At 41.5% G+C, this 18,396-nt stretch overlaps 1 protein-coding gene across 4 annotated transcripts in view; it reads right to left on the reverse strand.

The window, feature by feature from the left end:
- Nucleotides 1-18,396, reverse strand: part of CALN1 (calneuron 1) — a 283,840-nt gene that overhangs the window by 106,067 nt on the left and 159,377 nt on the right. For all 4 annotated transcript variants that reach the window (XM_039508117.1, XM_039508118.1, XM_039508119.1 and 1 more), the window contains one exon: nt 2,823-2,966. In XM_039508117.1, coding sequence (XP_039364051.1) covers nt 2,823-2,966 — 144 coding nt within the window. The remainder of the gene's footprint in view (nt 1-2,822; nt 2,967-18,396) is intronic.

Consider the following 18,396-nt stretch of genomic DNA (forward strand, 5'->3'; position numbering starts at 1 on the left):
AGAACTAGATAAATTAATAGAGGATAGGTCCATCAATGGCTATTAGCCAGGATGGGCAGGGATGGTGTCCCTATCCTGTGTTTGCCAAAAGCTGGGAATGAGCAACAGGGGATGGATCACTTGATGATTACCTGTTCTGTTCATTCCCTCTGGGACACCTGGCATTGGCCACTGTCAGAAGACAGGATATGGGGCTAGATGGACCTTTGGTCTGACCCAGTAGGGCCATTCTTATGTTCTTTACATCACATGCATGTGTCTTCTAGTCCAGAAAACCTTCAGTCAAAATACTATGAAAATAGGCACCTCAGAAACATTAATAATTAATAATAAACAACACAGCTAGAAAAGCTAGATCGGGATGGGTGAATTGGCTCCGATACAAGACTCACCTCCCAGTCTTTATGCAAAACTGACATTGAAACTTTGTCAAAGGTCTCAGAAGTTCATTAATTTATTCCCCTCTTTTACCTTTTCATGCCACCTCTGCACTTACAGATCCCAGCTGTACTAGAAGTGGAAATGACAGCATGCCAGAGATCTCCAGAGCATCCAGATATCGGGAATGAGAGAATAACAGGAGATGGACTGGAGCTGGAGTCATTATCCAAATCATTCTTCGTACTAAAAGTGTATGAATCTGTACCACATCATTCTGTAAAACCTAAAGCAAAGTCACCCTTATGGAAGAATCCAATAGAATTTAATAGGATGAACACAATAGTGCTCTATAGAAATTACTCTTAAAACCTATAGAATTTTTTTTCAAAAGAATGAGATCCTTTCCACCATTTTTAAAATCCACCCTATGGAATCCATTTTCTATTGATTTCTATCCCTGCTATAGAATTCTATGGGATACTTTGAACATTCTATAGAAAGGTTATCATGCTCTTTTACATTCCACAGAGGTGTTTTTCCCCTCTTTAATCACAAGAGACTGAAAGCCTGTGATCATGGCATATCTGTCCTAACTGGAAACAGAAAGTACTAAAAATCATGTGAGAAAATCCAAGCCCAATTTCTAAACCAAAGCAGCATATGAACTAAACCTAGGAAACATCTGAAGTTTGCACTTCACTCATACATTTGTAACAAGGAGCAAATTTTATTTAAAAGCAGCACGTATTAGCTACACTCCATGGTGCATCTGTTGCACACGGAGGATATCAACACTCTCAATTTAACATTTGCAGATTTATAATACTCTGCATTGTAAAACTTCTTTAGATGACCAGAAAGATTTTACTATAAAAAACAAACACTAAAACCAAAAAATCACCAAGGACATTTTAAAGATGTCTCCTTATTCTGAGCTAGTATGATTGCAGATGTACATCAGCTAAGAGAGTCCCCCATGGTTCCAAAAGCCTTGATGTCCTATTCCTCTATTCACTTTAATAATGGGTTCCTTTTCTTTTATTATATATTAGTAACTATTTGAACAAGATCTCTCCACAGGGCCTTGTTCCATCCTTTTCAAAGCCTTGCCCATGAAAACTTCCAAAGCTTCCACATTTCAGACACAGCATGAGAAAGCCCCACCTATCGCAACTTTCGCTTGCAAGCTATGAATGATGCAGCAGAATTACATCATGGCTTATAAAGAACTGGATTGCTCAGAGAAGTGGAGCATTCAAGACACAGATAACGGGCTCCAAAGCCTTCCAATGCAAGGTCATTGGTTCAAAGGCAGCCCAGAAATAACCAAAAAGTCCTCACAATTGATATCTGTTTAGTGACTGAATCAAACATGTTTAGTGGTTTCAGTCTAACTCTCAGTGAACAAGCATCCACAAAACCACCACCATGACTACCTCTAGTTGGCACAGCAGAGAAGCCAAGTATTTGAATGGGTTATGGAAACTGAGCTACCCTCTCATTCCTAGAGGTGATCAGAATAGAGTCATATAGAAGGGACAGTGTGGGGAAGCTTGCACCACTGTTGTACCTACTCTGTGAATGAATAAAAGACTTCAGTTTCCTGGGTTATCAGCTGATACCTTTCATGAGCACTGTATTCACAATACATATCTGAAAACAAAACTAAGGAGGAAATGGCTTAGCGGGATACTTTGACAGGCACTATTTTGCCACTTCCACCTGGACATTGCTTGGAAATTATAGGACAGTCCAATCTGCAAGTGAAAATCTGTTTGTAAAGGTTTTATCGGGGGAATTTTATAAGGTGAGGCAGCATGGTCTAACAGATAGGGCATAGGACAGGGAGTCGGGAGTCCTGCGTTCTATTTCTGTCTCTGCTATTGAGCTCATGTGTTGCATCTATAAAGCACAACAAATATGATTGCAAGCAGAAGATGTGTTGTACAATGCATAATGCATTATATTATATATATTAAACCATATTAGACACACACACAACACAACATTGCATTGCTTTTGCTTGTTGTCTGACACACACACACACACACATGCATCTTGCTTACTGCTTACTGGTTTCATTGCAATTCAGCTGATTATGGCCTTGTTTATCACCTTGAAACCGATCCCAGCTAGGCCACCTGGCGTCTGTCTCCCACGGGCTAGCTCCCAACTTTCTCACAACAACTTTATCTAACCCCTCTGTACTTGATGTGCTGCTGCTGTAACTTTCCACCAAGGCAGCATGGGGATGATATAACCCCACACTCATGTGTGACCTTGGACCAGCCACTCCACTTTTCTGTGCCTCTGTTTCCCCTCCAGCCCTTTCTCTGTCATGTCTATTTAGATGGTAAGTTCTTTGAGGCAGCGACTGCCTCTCACTATGTATTTATACAGCACCCAGCACTACTACAATTCAAAGAATAATAACGACTTACCATCCATATCAAGGCGCTGCATGATAATTGCCAATTCCACCTCACTAGGCATGTATCCCAAAGAACGCATAGCCATGCCCAGCTCCTGCTTGGAGATAAAGCCATTCCCGTCCCTGTCCAGCACCCGAAAGGCTTCACGGATTTCTGCAATAATGAAGAAAAGAAGAAGGGTGTAATAGCATCATGGTGCATTAACCGTTCCATGCAAAGAATATAAATCTCTCTTTATTATATCAATGAGATGTTTGTAAATGTTCCAGTAATAGTAACCAGCATATGTATAGATAAAAAAAAATCTCCTGGGTTGAGTGTCGATAATATCCCACATTTTATATACATATACACACACACATATATATATATATATATGGGATATTATTGACTCTCAAGTTTTCAGGCATAAGACAACCACTAGAAATCCAAAAGTAATTTGTCTCTAGGCAAATTATTGCACAAATATTTATTTGAGGTTTTTCTGAATCTCTCTGCAGTATCTGATACTGAGCTCTGGGTGGACTGTTCTGATCTAGTATGGCTATTCTTATGTTTCTAGAATTATAATCATCACACCAACCCTGGGATACAATAGACTATTTCATCAAATAGACTCAAGAGTCCTTTTCAGAAAAAGTAATGAATTAAGCCTGTCAGCACATTTGTAAGGAAGATAAGTTTTGTCCGTCATACAAGCAGGGTAATAAAACCATGACCTTATTGCAGGGTAAGAGAACATAGGCACACTTCTCTGCTACATGCAGATTCATGTAACCTAAGCATGACCCTTTAATGAGGTCACCCACATCACCACATCAGGACAACGTCTCTCCACTATTACACGAAGTCACACCAATCTAAATAGGAGATTTTTGCCTACAGCCAATAAAACTTTTGGCCCAAAGAACTGCCTTTGGAAGTTGAATCTCTCTCATAGAAGTCTTATCTCCCAAATGAAGCCCTAAATGCTCATTTTCTTTCTTGTCTGATAAATCATGATGTATATCTTTTAAATCACCTCCAGGCAATTTCCACCCTCCACTACTTTTCATGGCATTCCTCTAATTTATAACTGTTTTACAGCTATAAACAGCCACAGATCAATAAAAATGCTGTGAGAACCAGAGAAATCATCCATCATTCTTCCCAACCCTGGCACAGTTTTTGTCATCTGATGTTGTTTTTGTTTTAAATCTGACATTCACACCTCAAGCCTTTCATAGCCGCTTTAAACTCCATACTGCTCAGTCATTCCCTATCCTGGAGTGTCCATGTTCTGCCAATGCACTGAGGGCACTGATGGTTATCCAAGTTTGACATACTTCAGGGCTTTCTTAACATTGAAGTTTCACCATCAAATTCCCCAGGTGAAGTGGTCATGGCTGCTTAAAATGCAGGGCATTTTGATTCACGTCAATTCTGGAGTCTCAGCCAGCTGGGAAGCCTTCCTACTTTAAGGGATTTGGGGTTTGGTTTGGTTTGTTAAATAGGTTTGTCTTTTCAACAAGCATTTGGAAAGAAAACATAGGATGTTTTATTAAACACCTTTCAGGGAGATAATGAGCTATTAACAGGTTCAGTAATCTCACGTCAGTCAGCTCTTTATGATCTCTGCTAGGATACGAACACATTCCTTATTTAACATGTCATCAGTTATGTTTATCTTACTTGTGCATTGTCTGCAAGGATGTTGACTGATCATTTTCAGTTTACCCAGGGCCATAATGTACCTTTCAGTAATAAAACCTACAAGAAGGCAGAGGACTCCAGGAAACTCTGTCCGGTAAACCACAGACTTTCTGATGAATGTTCTCCTGAAGGGGGATGGTTCAGGGAACCCCAGAGGAGCCCAGTGCCCACTCCCCCAATGAGAGGCATGGAGCAGAAGTCAATATTGCTAGTACCCATACAGTATTCACCCACATGGGTCCCAGAGGGAGCATTCCAAGGTGGATGGCCACTCCTCACCAACATGCTACTTCCAACTGCACAAAGTAGGATTCTGAAGATTACTGGGAAAGTAGGAACGTGACATAGAGGTGAGTTCCCCTCATCTGCTTTCACTGCCCTAGCTCTATCCACTCTGCTCCCCTTTGCCCATGGGGATGTGCAATGAGCCACTTATCTGCACAAATATTTCTTTGTATTATAACTGTCTCCTGCAGAACTTAGTGATCGTATTGCACGGCTGGTGCCTCTGTAGCCTTTGCTTTTGGAAAATTAATAAAATGAATATATTTAAACAGATGAAAAGGTGGCTGTTTGGAAAATAGGGCTCTTTTCCCTGCAGAAAATTTCATCTTCATCAAAAAACTAAAAATCAAAATATTTGTAAAATACTGTTGCAGTGCCTCATGGGAGTTGTAGTTCAGGTGCCTCACGCTCCCATTCTCCCAGAGACCGGGCTCCCTGGTCAGACTACATTTCCCATGATCCACCATGATTCTCCCAGGGGAGGAGACGTGGTATACCATGTGAGTTCTGTGGCCCCAGTGCATCATGGCAGATGAAAACCGGTTGGGGAGCCCAGTACACAGAGTATGAGGAGGATCAAGGGCACCAAACAACAACTCTTATGAGGTATCGTGGCAGCATGTCTGATTCAAGATATTTTGGTTTCAGCTGAAAAATTAAATTTTCATTTTCAGGTGTTTGGTTTTCAATTCAAAATTCAGTTTTCTGCCATAAAACAGTTTAATCAGAAAATTTTCAACTAGCCCAAGGTGGTTTGGGCACTAGCCTAGGACTCAGGAGATAGATATTCAATTCCCTCCTTCACCACAGAGTCCCTGAGTAACCTTGGGCATGTGTCTTACTTTCTTGTGCCTCAGTTTCCCATCTGACTAATGGGAATACTAGTGCCCTGCAGGGAATCCGTTACAATAATAATGGATCTTCCATCCAAGGAAGAGCTGATGATATCATAGCTCACAGTGGTAGGCTGCAGTGACTTAATTATTTTCTAATAATTCTTTTAAAGCCCAAAGACAGCTTCTAAATCACAATCAATCAAAGTTCACACATACACCACTGTTCCTTTGACAAAATCTATTGTGCCTTTATCATTTCACTGTAAATATACTATCTTATACTATGGAATAATTCCATGTTTGCTTAGTTGATTTTTAAATCGCCTTTTATATGTCACCCATATAAGGCCTGATCCAAAACCCACTGAAGTCAAAGGGAAGATTCCCGTTAATGTCAGTGGGCATTGGATCAGATCCATAATAGCTATATTTTCAGTTCCTACAGGAATTAACTATGGCCTCTTTATCCATAAGTGAAAGAGAGATGCTATCTTGTATCCACCTTCTCTCCTTGCATTGGAATCACAATAATGTAAAGCGATGACGAGTCTGTTCAAATCAAGCACAGCTGGAAGTTTCAGTACATAAAGCCTTTGGAGTAGCAATGAATCCCATTAGACACTGCCAGCTCGAGTGAGATCTATTTTCATATGCTGGGCTGAAAGCTGAAGCACAGTAAATATTACAGTGGAATCCATTCATTTTAAAAAAATGATCTTTAACAGCTTAAAAAAAAAGCAAATCAGAACTAAAAATATAGTAGGAAACTAACAAAATGGTTTTTAAAGGAAAATATCAGGCATTAACGTCAGAAAACTTTACAAGCCGCAATGTGAGAGCACTTAAACATGAATAATCTACATTCATATATTGACTTCAGTGTAGGATTTCTTAATCCCAACATATGGCAGATTTCATTGGGAGTACTCACATGCTTAAGTGCTTTGCTGGATCAGGGCCTTGGTCAGAATCCCAACATAAACTTCAGTTCAAGCTGTTCCACAGCCTTCAGAAAAATGAACTTTTAACCAAGTCTGAAACATCAACTTCTGACCCCAAACCTACCTATTTTCACTCATGTCTATAAATAGCACTTCCTAGTGTAAGTATATTTGGGGAGCTATACTCAAAGCACAAAAAGCAGCTATACTTCAGTAAGTGCCTCCTTTGTATACTTGCATGCAACTCCACCTCAAACATTTTTTTCTTTGTAGCATTCTTTGATTCTGCTCTCCAACAGACTCCCTGTTACTGTTCGACACATCACCTAACTTAAAAGTCACTCGGCTCTGGTTCCTTTTCGGGTACAGTCAAGCCAACTCTATTAGCTAACGGGTACAGAACCGCAGTTCTCAAACTGTGGTCTCTGAACCTGTGGATCACAAGGTTCTGGTTCCCCCTTCTTGTTACCAGCCGTTAAATGTCATTACCAGAAGCTAAAAATACATCAAGACTTCCCTTACATCACTTTTCCAAGTGATCATGGTGGTTGCAATGACGACTGATGCTGCTGGATCACAAGTGGGACAGGAGGTGCCCATGAAGCAATCACTCAGCAAAGATACTGTCCATACTATGAAAAAAATTGAGAACTCCTTTCTTTAGACCAGTGGTTTTCAACCTTTTTTCATGTGTGGACCACTAGCAAATTTCAAATTGAAGTGCCGGACCCCTTTGGAAATCTTAGGCATAGTCTGCAGACTCCCCGAGGTCTGCAGACCATCGGTTGAAAATGACTGATTTAGACTACAGGCCCTTTGGGGGCAAGGACTGTTTATTAGAGCACGGCAAATAATTTTCAACAAACAGATTTTTTTTGTTGTTGAAAAATGCATCTTTCCATGCCCCAAAACTCTCTGCAAATTTGGGCCCAATTCAATGAATAATTTCCATACAGAAAAAAAACAGGAACAAAATTTCAAAGAAGACAAAACATGTTATTTCAACCATTTCAGAATGTTTTGTTTTGACTTTTTCATTTCAAAATGTTGTGTTTTGAAAATTTCAAAATGTTGACGTTGACTTCAAACTTAGCCAGATTAAAAAGAAAACAAAAAATGGTAAAACAGCCAAATGCTGATGAATCAAAACCAAAACACAAATTATTTCGAGTAAATCAAAATATTTTAATTGACACGAAAATTAAAAAAAAAAATTCATTTAAATCAATCCAAAATGTTTCAGTTGATTCAAAACAAATGTATGTGTTTCAGCATAAAATTTCGATTTGATTCAATTTGAACCAGATTCTTTTTCAGAGTGTTTAGTTCGGTGCTCAGACTGAAAATTCCATTATTTGCTCAGGTCTACTACTCTGGGTTTGCACAGTGCCTACAACAGGGTAGCCCCAATTTTGGCTAGTTCCCAGGCACAACCATAATAAACATAGTCATAATAATAGTATAGAAGAATAAGGGCCAGTCTGTGACCAGAGAGCAGCACAGATTAACACTGCTCCAGAAGGGTGAAGCCTCTTACCCACCCTTCTGGAGAAGCGACCAGTGGGGGCGCACTAGTTCCAAGCAGTCCTGTGCTGGGGCTGGCCATACAGTAGCAAGCGACAGGTCTGTTCAAGTTCTACTGGTTTCCACTAGGGATTTTAGTATATTCCCACTCCCATGTATATTACTTGGCATCAGTTTGTACGGCTGTCACCCTCCAGTCCGATGTATGTAGTTTACTCCCAAACCCAGAAAACGCAAATAGAACTTCTCATGTAGAGAAGGTGGTAGTTAAGTATCTGGGGATTTTAATATTGGGTGACTGTGTGTGAGAGAGATGCGAGACCTTAGAAACATGGACACTTCCAAAGACTATTATATTGAGATGGGCCAGATGCTACAGGCTCAGGGATTAGTCACACGCTTTTGTATCTATAAATGTTATATGTATCATTGTGAGCTAAGGATGGTATTCTAGGTCTATGGGGGAGGGTCACAGAGCTTCCACCAAGAACTAAAATCAGTGGGGAGTAATTATGCAGATCCTGGGGCAGGTAAAGAACCCCTGGAGTGAATGAATTGCATTCAATTCAGACCAGGTTCAATGAGACAAGGAGAAAGGCGATAATATAAAGGGTCAGACTGAACTGGCTGAATGAATCCACTTTTTGATCCAACAATTGACATGAGATTGTAACCAAGAAGGCAAAACACTGCTGGAAGGGTTTGAAGACTTGAATCTGCCAGGGCCTCCATGTGGAAAATGGGAGACACCTGGTAAGCTTTGCATGCGTGTAGACTGTTTATTCTTTTAAATGTCCTTTCTGTAATGCTTTTGCCCTAAAATAAATGTGTTGTGCTTTATGAAAGCTACCTGGTCACTGGTAACGCTGTCATTTTCCCTGAGACAGGGACAGACCTTCTGGGATCAGTACAGTGGATTGCATGGGCACTGAAAGCTTAAATCCCTTATCTGCAGGCTGAGACACATGTCCTTGCCCACAGAGAGGTGATGGCTGGAGTCTGAGACTCTACAGGGTGTCCTTGAGCAGATCTGTAGAGGTCAGAGGGGCAGTTAACCCCAGAACCATGACAGTGTGTTGCAGCAGTAACAGCACTGGACTGAGACTCAGGACATTTCAGTTCTTCAGGATGATATTGGGATGTCACTGCCCCAGCTTGTGCCTTTGTTTCCCCATCTGTAAAATGGGGATAATAACCCTGGATCTTCCTTGTAAAGAACTTTAAGATCTAAGGATGAAAAGTGCATTGCTCTTCTGCCACTCAGTCTAAGGACAGAGAAATAACACTGTGCACAACAGGTTAGACTGAATGGCAGAAAACAACAAAAATGAGATTCAGCTGGAAAAATGCAAAATCATTGAACTAGGGAACAAACAACACAAAACAGGTAACTCAGGAGAGGGAAGGACTAGGGAAGTATTAATGCAGAAAGAAATCTAGGGTATATTCATTATTTATTTTATTGACTGATTTCAATGTATAATTCTATGATTCATTTCCAGGTACAAGTTCTGTAGTGACTTAAGCAAGAAGTGTCTCCATTTCACAAGAAAACCAGTGAATCTGGCTCAACCTGTACAGAAAGTCAAAACTTTTCAACCTTCTCTATCATCCAGAGGTCACAGATTTTTACCTCAGCTTGTTTGCTGTTTTTAAAACACATTTCTCATGATGGTTTAGCCTGCTATTTTCCCCCCACTGATGATTTATGTTCTACAAGTGCTAAAGGGTTCAGTACTCATTTCTCAGAGTTATTTGAGCATGCAAGGGTTTTTGTTTTTAATTAATTTCCACTCTCTGATTGCATTTAACATCTGTACCTTCTAGTTTTTAGTTATTAGGCAGCACATGGCAATTCTATTAAGTCCCAAATTCCTCTGGGATGAAGGAAAGAATAATCAGGTGAAATAAGCATTTTTTAATTTTCTTTGTGAGACAGCTATCATAGTTCTGACTTGACATCCAGTCTAGCAAGTCATTAATTCTCTTCATCTATATCTGACTCTACGAAGATTCAAAGGCTACTTCCTCCTTTACATGAGTTACTCTGCATCAGTTTCTTTCGATGCATTTCATTTCAGAAAAGCCATTCACAGAGGGAGTTGTTTTGGTGATGTTTGATATTGTTTTTCCTTTAAAACTTCCTGAGCTTTCTGACCTACAATTCAACAGTAAATTTATTTACAGGAAATCCCTATATGACTGGTAACTAGCAGCAATCCTCATTATTTCTTGTTGCATATACTGATCCAGAGTGAATCACAACTCTCTGTGAAACAAATTCTACTTGGGAAATCACTGCCTGCTAGCTAGCCTCTGGCCTCGCAGATGGTTTCTATATATTTGATAGATTATAAATAGCCATGTAATAAATTTGTAATTACACTGCAACTGTTGACCACGTTAAGTGCTATGTAATCACTATCCGATTATTTCTGTCATTGTAACATGGGTAGCAGTCCTACATCCCTTATGTTTGCCAGCAGATAATTTCCTTAGCTTCAATGCAGCTTTGGGTTCTAAAGTATAAATAAGTGATTTAAAAGCTGCCAATTTTATATCCTTAGTTGCCTAGTAAATAAGTTTAACAATTACTAGAGCTGGTCAAAAATTGGAATTTCCATCCCTTGGGAAATTCTGATATTACCACATTTGTGTTAATCCTAAATCAGGATGAAGTGTCAAAATATCTTTAAAAAAAATTGGTAGAATGGAAAGTTCTAAAAAATTTTGATTTGGAAATGTCAAAATGTTTTATTTTGAGAGTTTCGATAGAAATGAAACATTACGGCACTATTGGATCAAAATGTTTCTTTTTGACACTGAGCTGTGTCTGTCTGAGCTGTCACAGTGTCTCATGGGAGTTGTAGTTCAGGTATCTCATACCCCCATTCTCCTTTATGGACTGTGATCCCTGGAGGGACTACATCTCCCATGATTCACTGTGGTGGAAATGTACTCCAGCCAGGGACACAGCTCATACAGGAGAATGGGGATGAGGCACTTGAACTACTATTCTCAAGAGGCACCATGGCAGCTCAGTTGGACACAGAGTAATGTCAAATTGACCCAAACTAAATGTTTTGATTCATTTCACAAAGTGAAATATTTCAATGTGGGTTGATCCAACCCAAAACATTTCAGTTTGATTTTCCTAGTGGAAAATAGGGGGTTTGGGGGAATGGCAAAACTGAAATTCCCCATGAAAATTCTGATTTTGTGGGAAACTGCATTTTTCACTGAAAAAGCATTTAGATGGAAAATTCTCAGCCATTCTAATAATTACCAAATAATCTTCAGGAACATGTTACTATCATATAAATGCACCGAATAAAGGATATGTGCCAATACTAAGTAATTTTTTTAACGATAATAAATGTCATCGTTTCAGGGTAACTTTCCTGTATTCCCCATCCATCATCCCTTGAGGGCACCCACCAAAAGGTTTCTGGCTCACAGCTGTCATCTTTTCTGGGCAGTGAGTCTTACTCACTTCTGACCAGGCTTTTTAAGGCTGCACAGCGTCCTGTCTTCTACTGCAATATCTCCAGCAAGCCAGTGTACCTAAAGCTTGTGCTTTGTTCTCTCTCCCAGGACTATGAACAGTACAATTGCCGGCAGTTATAAGTTACAACACAGCTCTTTCTAAGCAAGTACATATATTCTTCAGGCAAAAGCAATACAGAGAAAACAAAAAAAAACCCAATAAACATTCCCATATGCATGCTAACAGCTTACCAGAGGTCACCCATCAGTTTTATGGGGCCTCAGTTAGTCCAACCTTCCCTAAAGGTGGACCACAGATCTTGTCCATTTCCTAGATCAGAAAGAAGTCCCCGAATCAGTTTAAACTCAGGTTAATGAATCCAAAAATCCTCTCTTAGTCTGTTCATCTCTGGAGAATCCAGTTTGAACTAGCATATGTGAGCTTTCCCAGGTATCTCTGTACGGGTATTACAATCTGGGTGATTTGTCTTAATAACCACCCACTGTTTTCAGTTCCTGAAGAAGCTGGGGCACCCCTCCCTCATGAAGTAGAATACAATCATACATAACCCATTCAGTTAATACAACGGACCCCAAAGATACTTAAACTTCATTCAGTAAGGTCTCCCAAGTATATGGCAGGATGATGCCACACCTGTCACAGTAAATATCTAGTGCCAGGTATAGGTGCTGGCTTGACAGTCCTTAAGGATGTTTATCTGCATAACAGGGCAGACAGCAACACTGCAAACTTCCCATTACCCACCTATTGCCAGGCAAATATGCTTCAACCCTGATCCGGAGGGAACATATAGAGTAGCTTATAATTTTATGACCCTTGCATTGTCTTATGTTTCAGTGTTCTGCAGAAGAATATGACTGTGAAAGCCAGCTGTCAAAAGTGTTTGGAATGGTAGTAACTTGTTTTACATCATTTTATGTCATTCCCATTAGAATTGGCAATCTGCAAGTCTACATTTAGCTGTTCTCTGAGTAGCATCCTGGACATCTTGGGTCTGTCTCTGCTTATGTTGAAAAGTAAATGGGTGTTTTCCACTGATTTCAACAGGAGCAGGACTGGTACCTTTTTTTTGACATAGAGGATGAAATCTTAAGCTCACTGAAACCAATGGCAAAATTCCCATCATCTTAACTGGGGTCAGGATTTCACCCAGAATGTAACTGCAGGCCTGAACCTGCTTCCACTCAAATCAAGGGGACTCCTTGTCTCTCATTGGTTTCAATGATAGCAGGATCTGGCCCTCAACTGGTGAATGAAATAATGTAGAATAATTCAGTGAGTGGTGATTTTAAATGGGTGCACATTTTCCCCTTTGTTTTCAGCTGATCAGGAATAACTTTGCCTTAGTTCCTTGCATCTGAAATAAGCTTAAAAAAATAAAACACCCATTGATGAACTGCCACAAAAAATGTTTGATTCCCAAAGGCCACAGTGCAAATTTATACTGGTTCTGACTGCTCCGTGGACCACTGCACACAGGGCACAGTATTATTGATTGCTCGGTCAATTAAAGTCGGTGTAAATGTTGGCCAAACAGATAAATCTGTGCTGAGAAAAATAGCAAGCAAGGGAGGGCATGTCAACAAAGAGGTAAAAAGAGAGAAGTGTAAATCTGTGTTTGCTCCCAGCACATCGATGCTCATTGCAAGCATCAGTGCAAAGATGATGCACCATTACACAGGTGAAAAACATGACTGGCAATAAAGTTCTCTACTAAGAGAGGAACGTTCTTCCTAGCCAACTTACAGCCCAATATGCATCAGAGCTATCATATGGCCCCTGAATGGCCTGCACTTTAGACTTCACTAATGCACCCTCTGCCACTCCCAATTCTTCTCAGCCTCACCAGCTTCTCCCTCTCCTCTCCCTAAAACTCACCTGCTGTTTCAGGCCTAGCATTCTTCTCCCAGCCGTTCCATCTCCTGCTCCCCAACCAGTCCATTCCATCTGTGATAATTTCAGGGCTGATCCTATCTCCTGCCAATCACTATTATCTCTTCTTCTTCTTCTTCGCTGTTTGACAAGTTAGCCCAAAGAGCTTCAGCAAGGGTGACAGATTGTCTCTTTCCCAGTTTAAGTGTCAGAAATGCTGAGCTTTGCATTCCCGTTCTCTCGGCCAAATGGCTCCTAAAATGGGTCCCTTCTTGGGCAGCCGCAACCAAACAAATCATTTATAAATATCAGCCTTTGAGACGGATGTTGGCTACATAAGCAAATATCTCATTTTTGTTCTTTGAGCAAAAAGCTTATTGTTACATGTCTCCGCATTTACCCAAGATCCCATGGTACATCGTTGTCACTGTGCAATCTCTGAGCTGGTAGTGTGGCCAGTGCTGCATTTAATGCTATTTGCAGAATAGTTCTGTGGTCTCTCCACACAAGCCAGGAGGCCACCATCCACCCTAACACATGTATAGAGGCCTGTGTATTAAATGGAAGAGTCATATGACCTCTCCTTTTGATTGCTGAACCATCCCACAAAGAGCTCTGCATAGAAAAGGAGAAATACCAATTGATTTTTAAACCTGCAGATGGATCCCGAATAGATAACGCCAGGGAGTTCAAAAAAAATCTGCATTGAGAGTGACAGTTTCACTCTGGTCTTTTTTGTTTTTTTACTGTGAATTACTGTGCTGCTGAAAAGTGCCATATTGCCAGATCTGGAGGTCCTAGTTCTCTGTTTATCCAAACAGCAGGTAAAGCACAAGCAGTGGCAACATAAGCCCCCCAAGTCCCTCAGCCCTGTGAGCTGGAAGGACTACAAGTCTCTGTGACTCATTCAGCCCTTTCTGATGAGACTGCCAGCGAGGACAGCTGTGTTGGGGGCCGTTCGTGTTGTTCACCTGGAAGTGGACTGAGACTGCAAGGGTAATATTTGCCAAGCACAACTGAGAAAGGAACTCCCACCACTACTTATTATTGATAATGAAAAAGAATTCGTAGCCATGAAAACATATGGCCCCTCCTCCATTACAAGTGTCCGGTTAAATAAACAGCCCATAATATTTCCTTTACAGTTTAAAAAACTACTGTTCAGAAAGCTGAATAAGGAGACAGCTATTCTTCATAGTTTTCCAAAGAAACTTCTCTCTTTCCTTTCCCCCCTCCTCCTATTCCAATCCCTTTAGTGTGAATTGGTGATGGAAAGCCTGTACCCCTATTTTACAAACTAATTGAAGAGTCCATAAAACTGAACATCTCAAAATAACAGTAGCTACACAACAAAACTGCATGAGTTGCAGTACAATCATTCACAAAAATCAGGGTTCCTCGGTGCCACCATTTATGGACAATGAGTAAAGGCCTATTTTTCCTCCCATGACATTACTCCAGTGTTTTGCCATGAGTATTCAATCCATGCTCACAAAAATGAAAATGTTTGCTGGATATGATAAAAGTTTAAGACCCTGCTCACGGGCATTTCAAAGACTGAGGGTAATTTGATTCAAGATTATTTACCCATGACTCTCATCAATGTCAAAGAGATAATGGTTGGCCATCATTCATTAATTTGCATCCTTTTCGGATTTCCCACTGAAGCTGTTTTTGTACAGTTCTTAGTAAAATGGCAGCTTCAGTCTGCAACCTTCAAGGCAATAATCGTTTGGGAAATATGACCTATGTCTTCATTTATAGCTATTTTCCTTCCCTTCATAAAAATGCATTATTTAGATATTGAAAACTTTCTTTTATAAATTTACTTCCCAATTTTCAAACTTGGGTGCTTAACTCAGGGCATTAAGTTCCACATTTAGGACAACATCCTTGAAACAGCTAAGCAGGGATTGATTTGCTATGGGAACACCTCAAAGTCACCTGGCATGTGGTTCTGACTCGTACAAGAACTTGGGCTTCTTTCTTTTTTTGGAACCAGAGTTTTGTGGGTGCAATTAATTGTGGGCGCAATCATTTGTGGGCAAAAATGACTGAAGCTGGACAGCTTTTTCACCCACCCCAGAACCTTTAAGTAAAGCTCCACATGGTTCATTTAACTCCATCAGTTGCCTCATTAAGGACCCTATCATGGGAGCTGCTGAGTGCCCATTCAGCACCTTGTATGATCGGGCCCTAACCTGATCACACTACAACATCTAGATCAGGGGCCGGCAACCTTACAGCAGTGGGGTGCCGAGTCTTCCTTTATTCACTCTAATTTAAGGTCTCGCGTGCCAGTCATACATGTTAACGTTTTTAGAAGGTCTCTTTCTATAAGTCTATAATCTATAACTAAACTATTGTTGTATGTAAAGTAAATAAGGTTTTTTAAATGTTTAAGAAGCTTCATTTAAAATTAAATTAAAATGCAGAGCCTCCCAGACTGGTGGCCAGGACCCGGGCAGTGTGAGTGCCACTGAAAATCAGCTCGCGTGCCGCTTTTGGCACGTGTGCCATAGGTTGCCTACCCCTGCCCTGGTAGATATTGATATTATTATTCTATCTACTCCTCCATCATAAGCCTGCCCACTTCAAAGACCAATTTCAACCATCCCCATGTTTCTTTTTCAATCAGCAAATTTTACCCCTTGGGCCCCGGATTCACTTCCACTAACTTTGGCCCAAGGCAACAGACTGTCTTGTAAAGACTCTAATGTACCTTTGATTTAAGGGTTTTCATTATTAACTTACTTTTCCCCCAGGCATTTTCTATTCCCCAACCCTCAAGCAGCCATGGATTTCTTCCTCTTCAAAATAATATTCATTATAACATGTAAATTGCTATACTGGCAGCATGTCTTGTGAAAAGGAGCATAGAGAGTCTGTTGACAAAACCCAATCTAACTCGAACGTGCCCTTTCCGGCTCTCACTCATTATCATCTCTCTTTACTGTGTCAGAGTGAAAGGAAATGAGCTTCTCTTTACTCTTGCTCACTCTTTTTTTTAAGGACTACACAGAGCCAGCTACACTGAATCAAAACTTCCCACACAGCGAAACTTCCCACCACTTTTGGCGGCATGTAGCGTATGCGTAGCTATACGCTGCAGTGAAAACCAGGTTGCATCCACACTGCAGGGTGTAACTACACGTATCAGTGAAAGGCTCTGGCAGGGGGGAGTTGCTGGAATCTTTGCCCGCTGCTGGAGCCTTTCCCCGAGGCCAGAGTCTTTCCCTCTGGTGGAGAAAGGGTCTAGCAATGGGAGTCCTTACCTGCACGGGAAGGCACCAGCGGTGAGGAGCTGCTGGAATCTTTTCCTGAGGTGGGGAAGGCTTCAGCAGTTTTCCTTCTGGCAAGGAAAGGCTCTAGTGGATGGGCACTGGGCAAACTACGGCCCATGGGCCAGATCTGGCCCACCAGCCGTGTTAAGCTGGCCCTCGAGCTCCCGCTGGGGCGTGGGATCTGGGGCTTACCCCACTCTGGCGCTCCAGCTGGGGAGCAAGGTTGAGGGCCACTCCAGGCAGTTCCTGGAAGCCGCAACATGGCCCCCTTCTGGCATTCCAGCCGGGGAGCAGGGTCGGGGGGGCATTCCACATGGCTCCCGGAAGCTGCAGCATGGCCCCCTTCTGGCACTCCAGCCAGGGAGCAGGGTTGGGGGGCATTCCACATGGCCCCCGGAAGCTGTGGTATGGCCCGCCATACAATTTCTGTTCCCAGATGTGGCCCTCAGGCCAGAAAGTCTGCCCTCCCCTTCTCTAGTCGCAGGGAGCTGGCAGAACCTTTCCCCTGTGCCAAAACCTTTTTCTATGGTGAGGAAAGGCTGCAGTAGCTGGGAGACGACACAGCTAACAATAGCAGTGCAGAGGGTGAGGCGCAGCTTGGGTGAGTGGAGAGCTGTGCAGGGTATGTCCTCGGGTACATACCCACAGCCTTCAGGCAGATCTGTGCTCTGCCTGCCTAAGCCAGGCCTCACCGTCTACTTAAACATACTCTACTTCCGCTGAAAGAAGTGTGCAGTGTGGACGTCATGTTCAATAAATTCAGCCACTTTGGTCTTTGTCTAAGTGCTGGAGATAAACTATAAATGTGGTGGTTTAATTACAGAAGTTCATGTTAGAATTCATGCTATCATTAGATTTATAACTTTTCTGGTAAGCCCAACTTGTCTTCTGTTACCCTCTACTATGGAGATATTTGTTTCACAGTAAAATGGGGCTCTGCTAACATTTTCTGCCCGGTGACTAGTGATTATATTCTCTTAACTCCACTGAACACTTTCATATTAAGGTGACCTTGCTATGAAAGCAAATTCTTTGCAAACCTAGTAATGACCTGACTGGACAGAAGGGCTCTACAATTCTTCATTATCTGAACCTGTTTTCTACAACTCAATCATCTCCTGCAATTACAGTGGAAAGGCCCTTGATCACCTGACTCCTCAATTAGATAAACTGATGGAGAATTCCCAGTGACATTCAGATCAATAACCCTATTCAGAAGTCCAAACAAGACTAAACCAAAGTGGTGATGCAAGCACAGTAAAAACTTCAGGCAGGAGGATAACAGGAATGTAACTCTTACTTGTATTTTAAAGGGGACATAAAGAGTATACCAAAAATAGGTGGGGAAGCAAGGAGGGGCGGCAGAGATCCAGCATCATGTGTTTGAACATGATCTACCAGGGCAGGTGAGTAAGCAGGCATAACCTTGTGCAGGCTACCCGTGTCACCAGACCGTGTGTAGCAGAGAGGCCAGCTGCCATAAAACTGCTAATCCCACTCCTGCACAAGGGAGAAGGCAATGGATAGAAGGTTCCCTCACCCATGGTCCACCCTCCATATACCAACACAGCAGAGCTGAGCCAGTGTACAGTGGGAAATAAACTACACCATGTACAGGATTCTCTCTAAGTTACAGTTCAG

The sequence above is a fragment of the Mauremys reevesii genome, linkage group 20, assembly GCF_016161935.1.
Source record: "Mauremys reevesii isolate NIE-2019 linkage group 20, ASM1616193v1, whole genome shotgun sequence".
NCBI classification, from domain to species: Eukaryota; Metazoa; Chordata; order Testudines; family Geoemydidae; genus Mauremys; species Mauremys reevesii.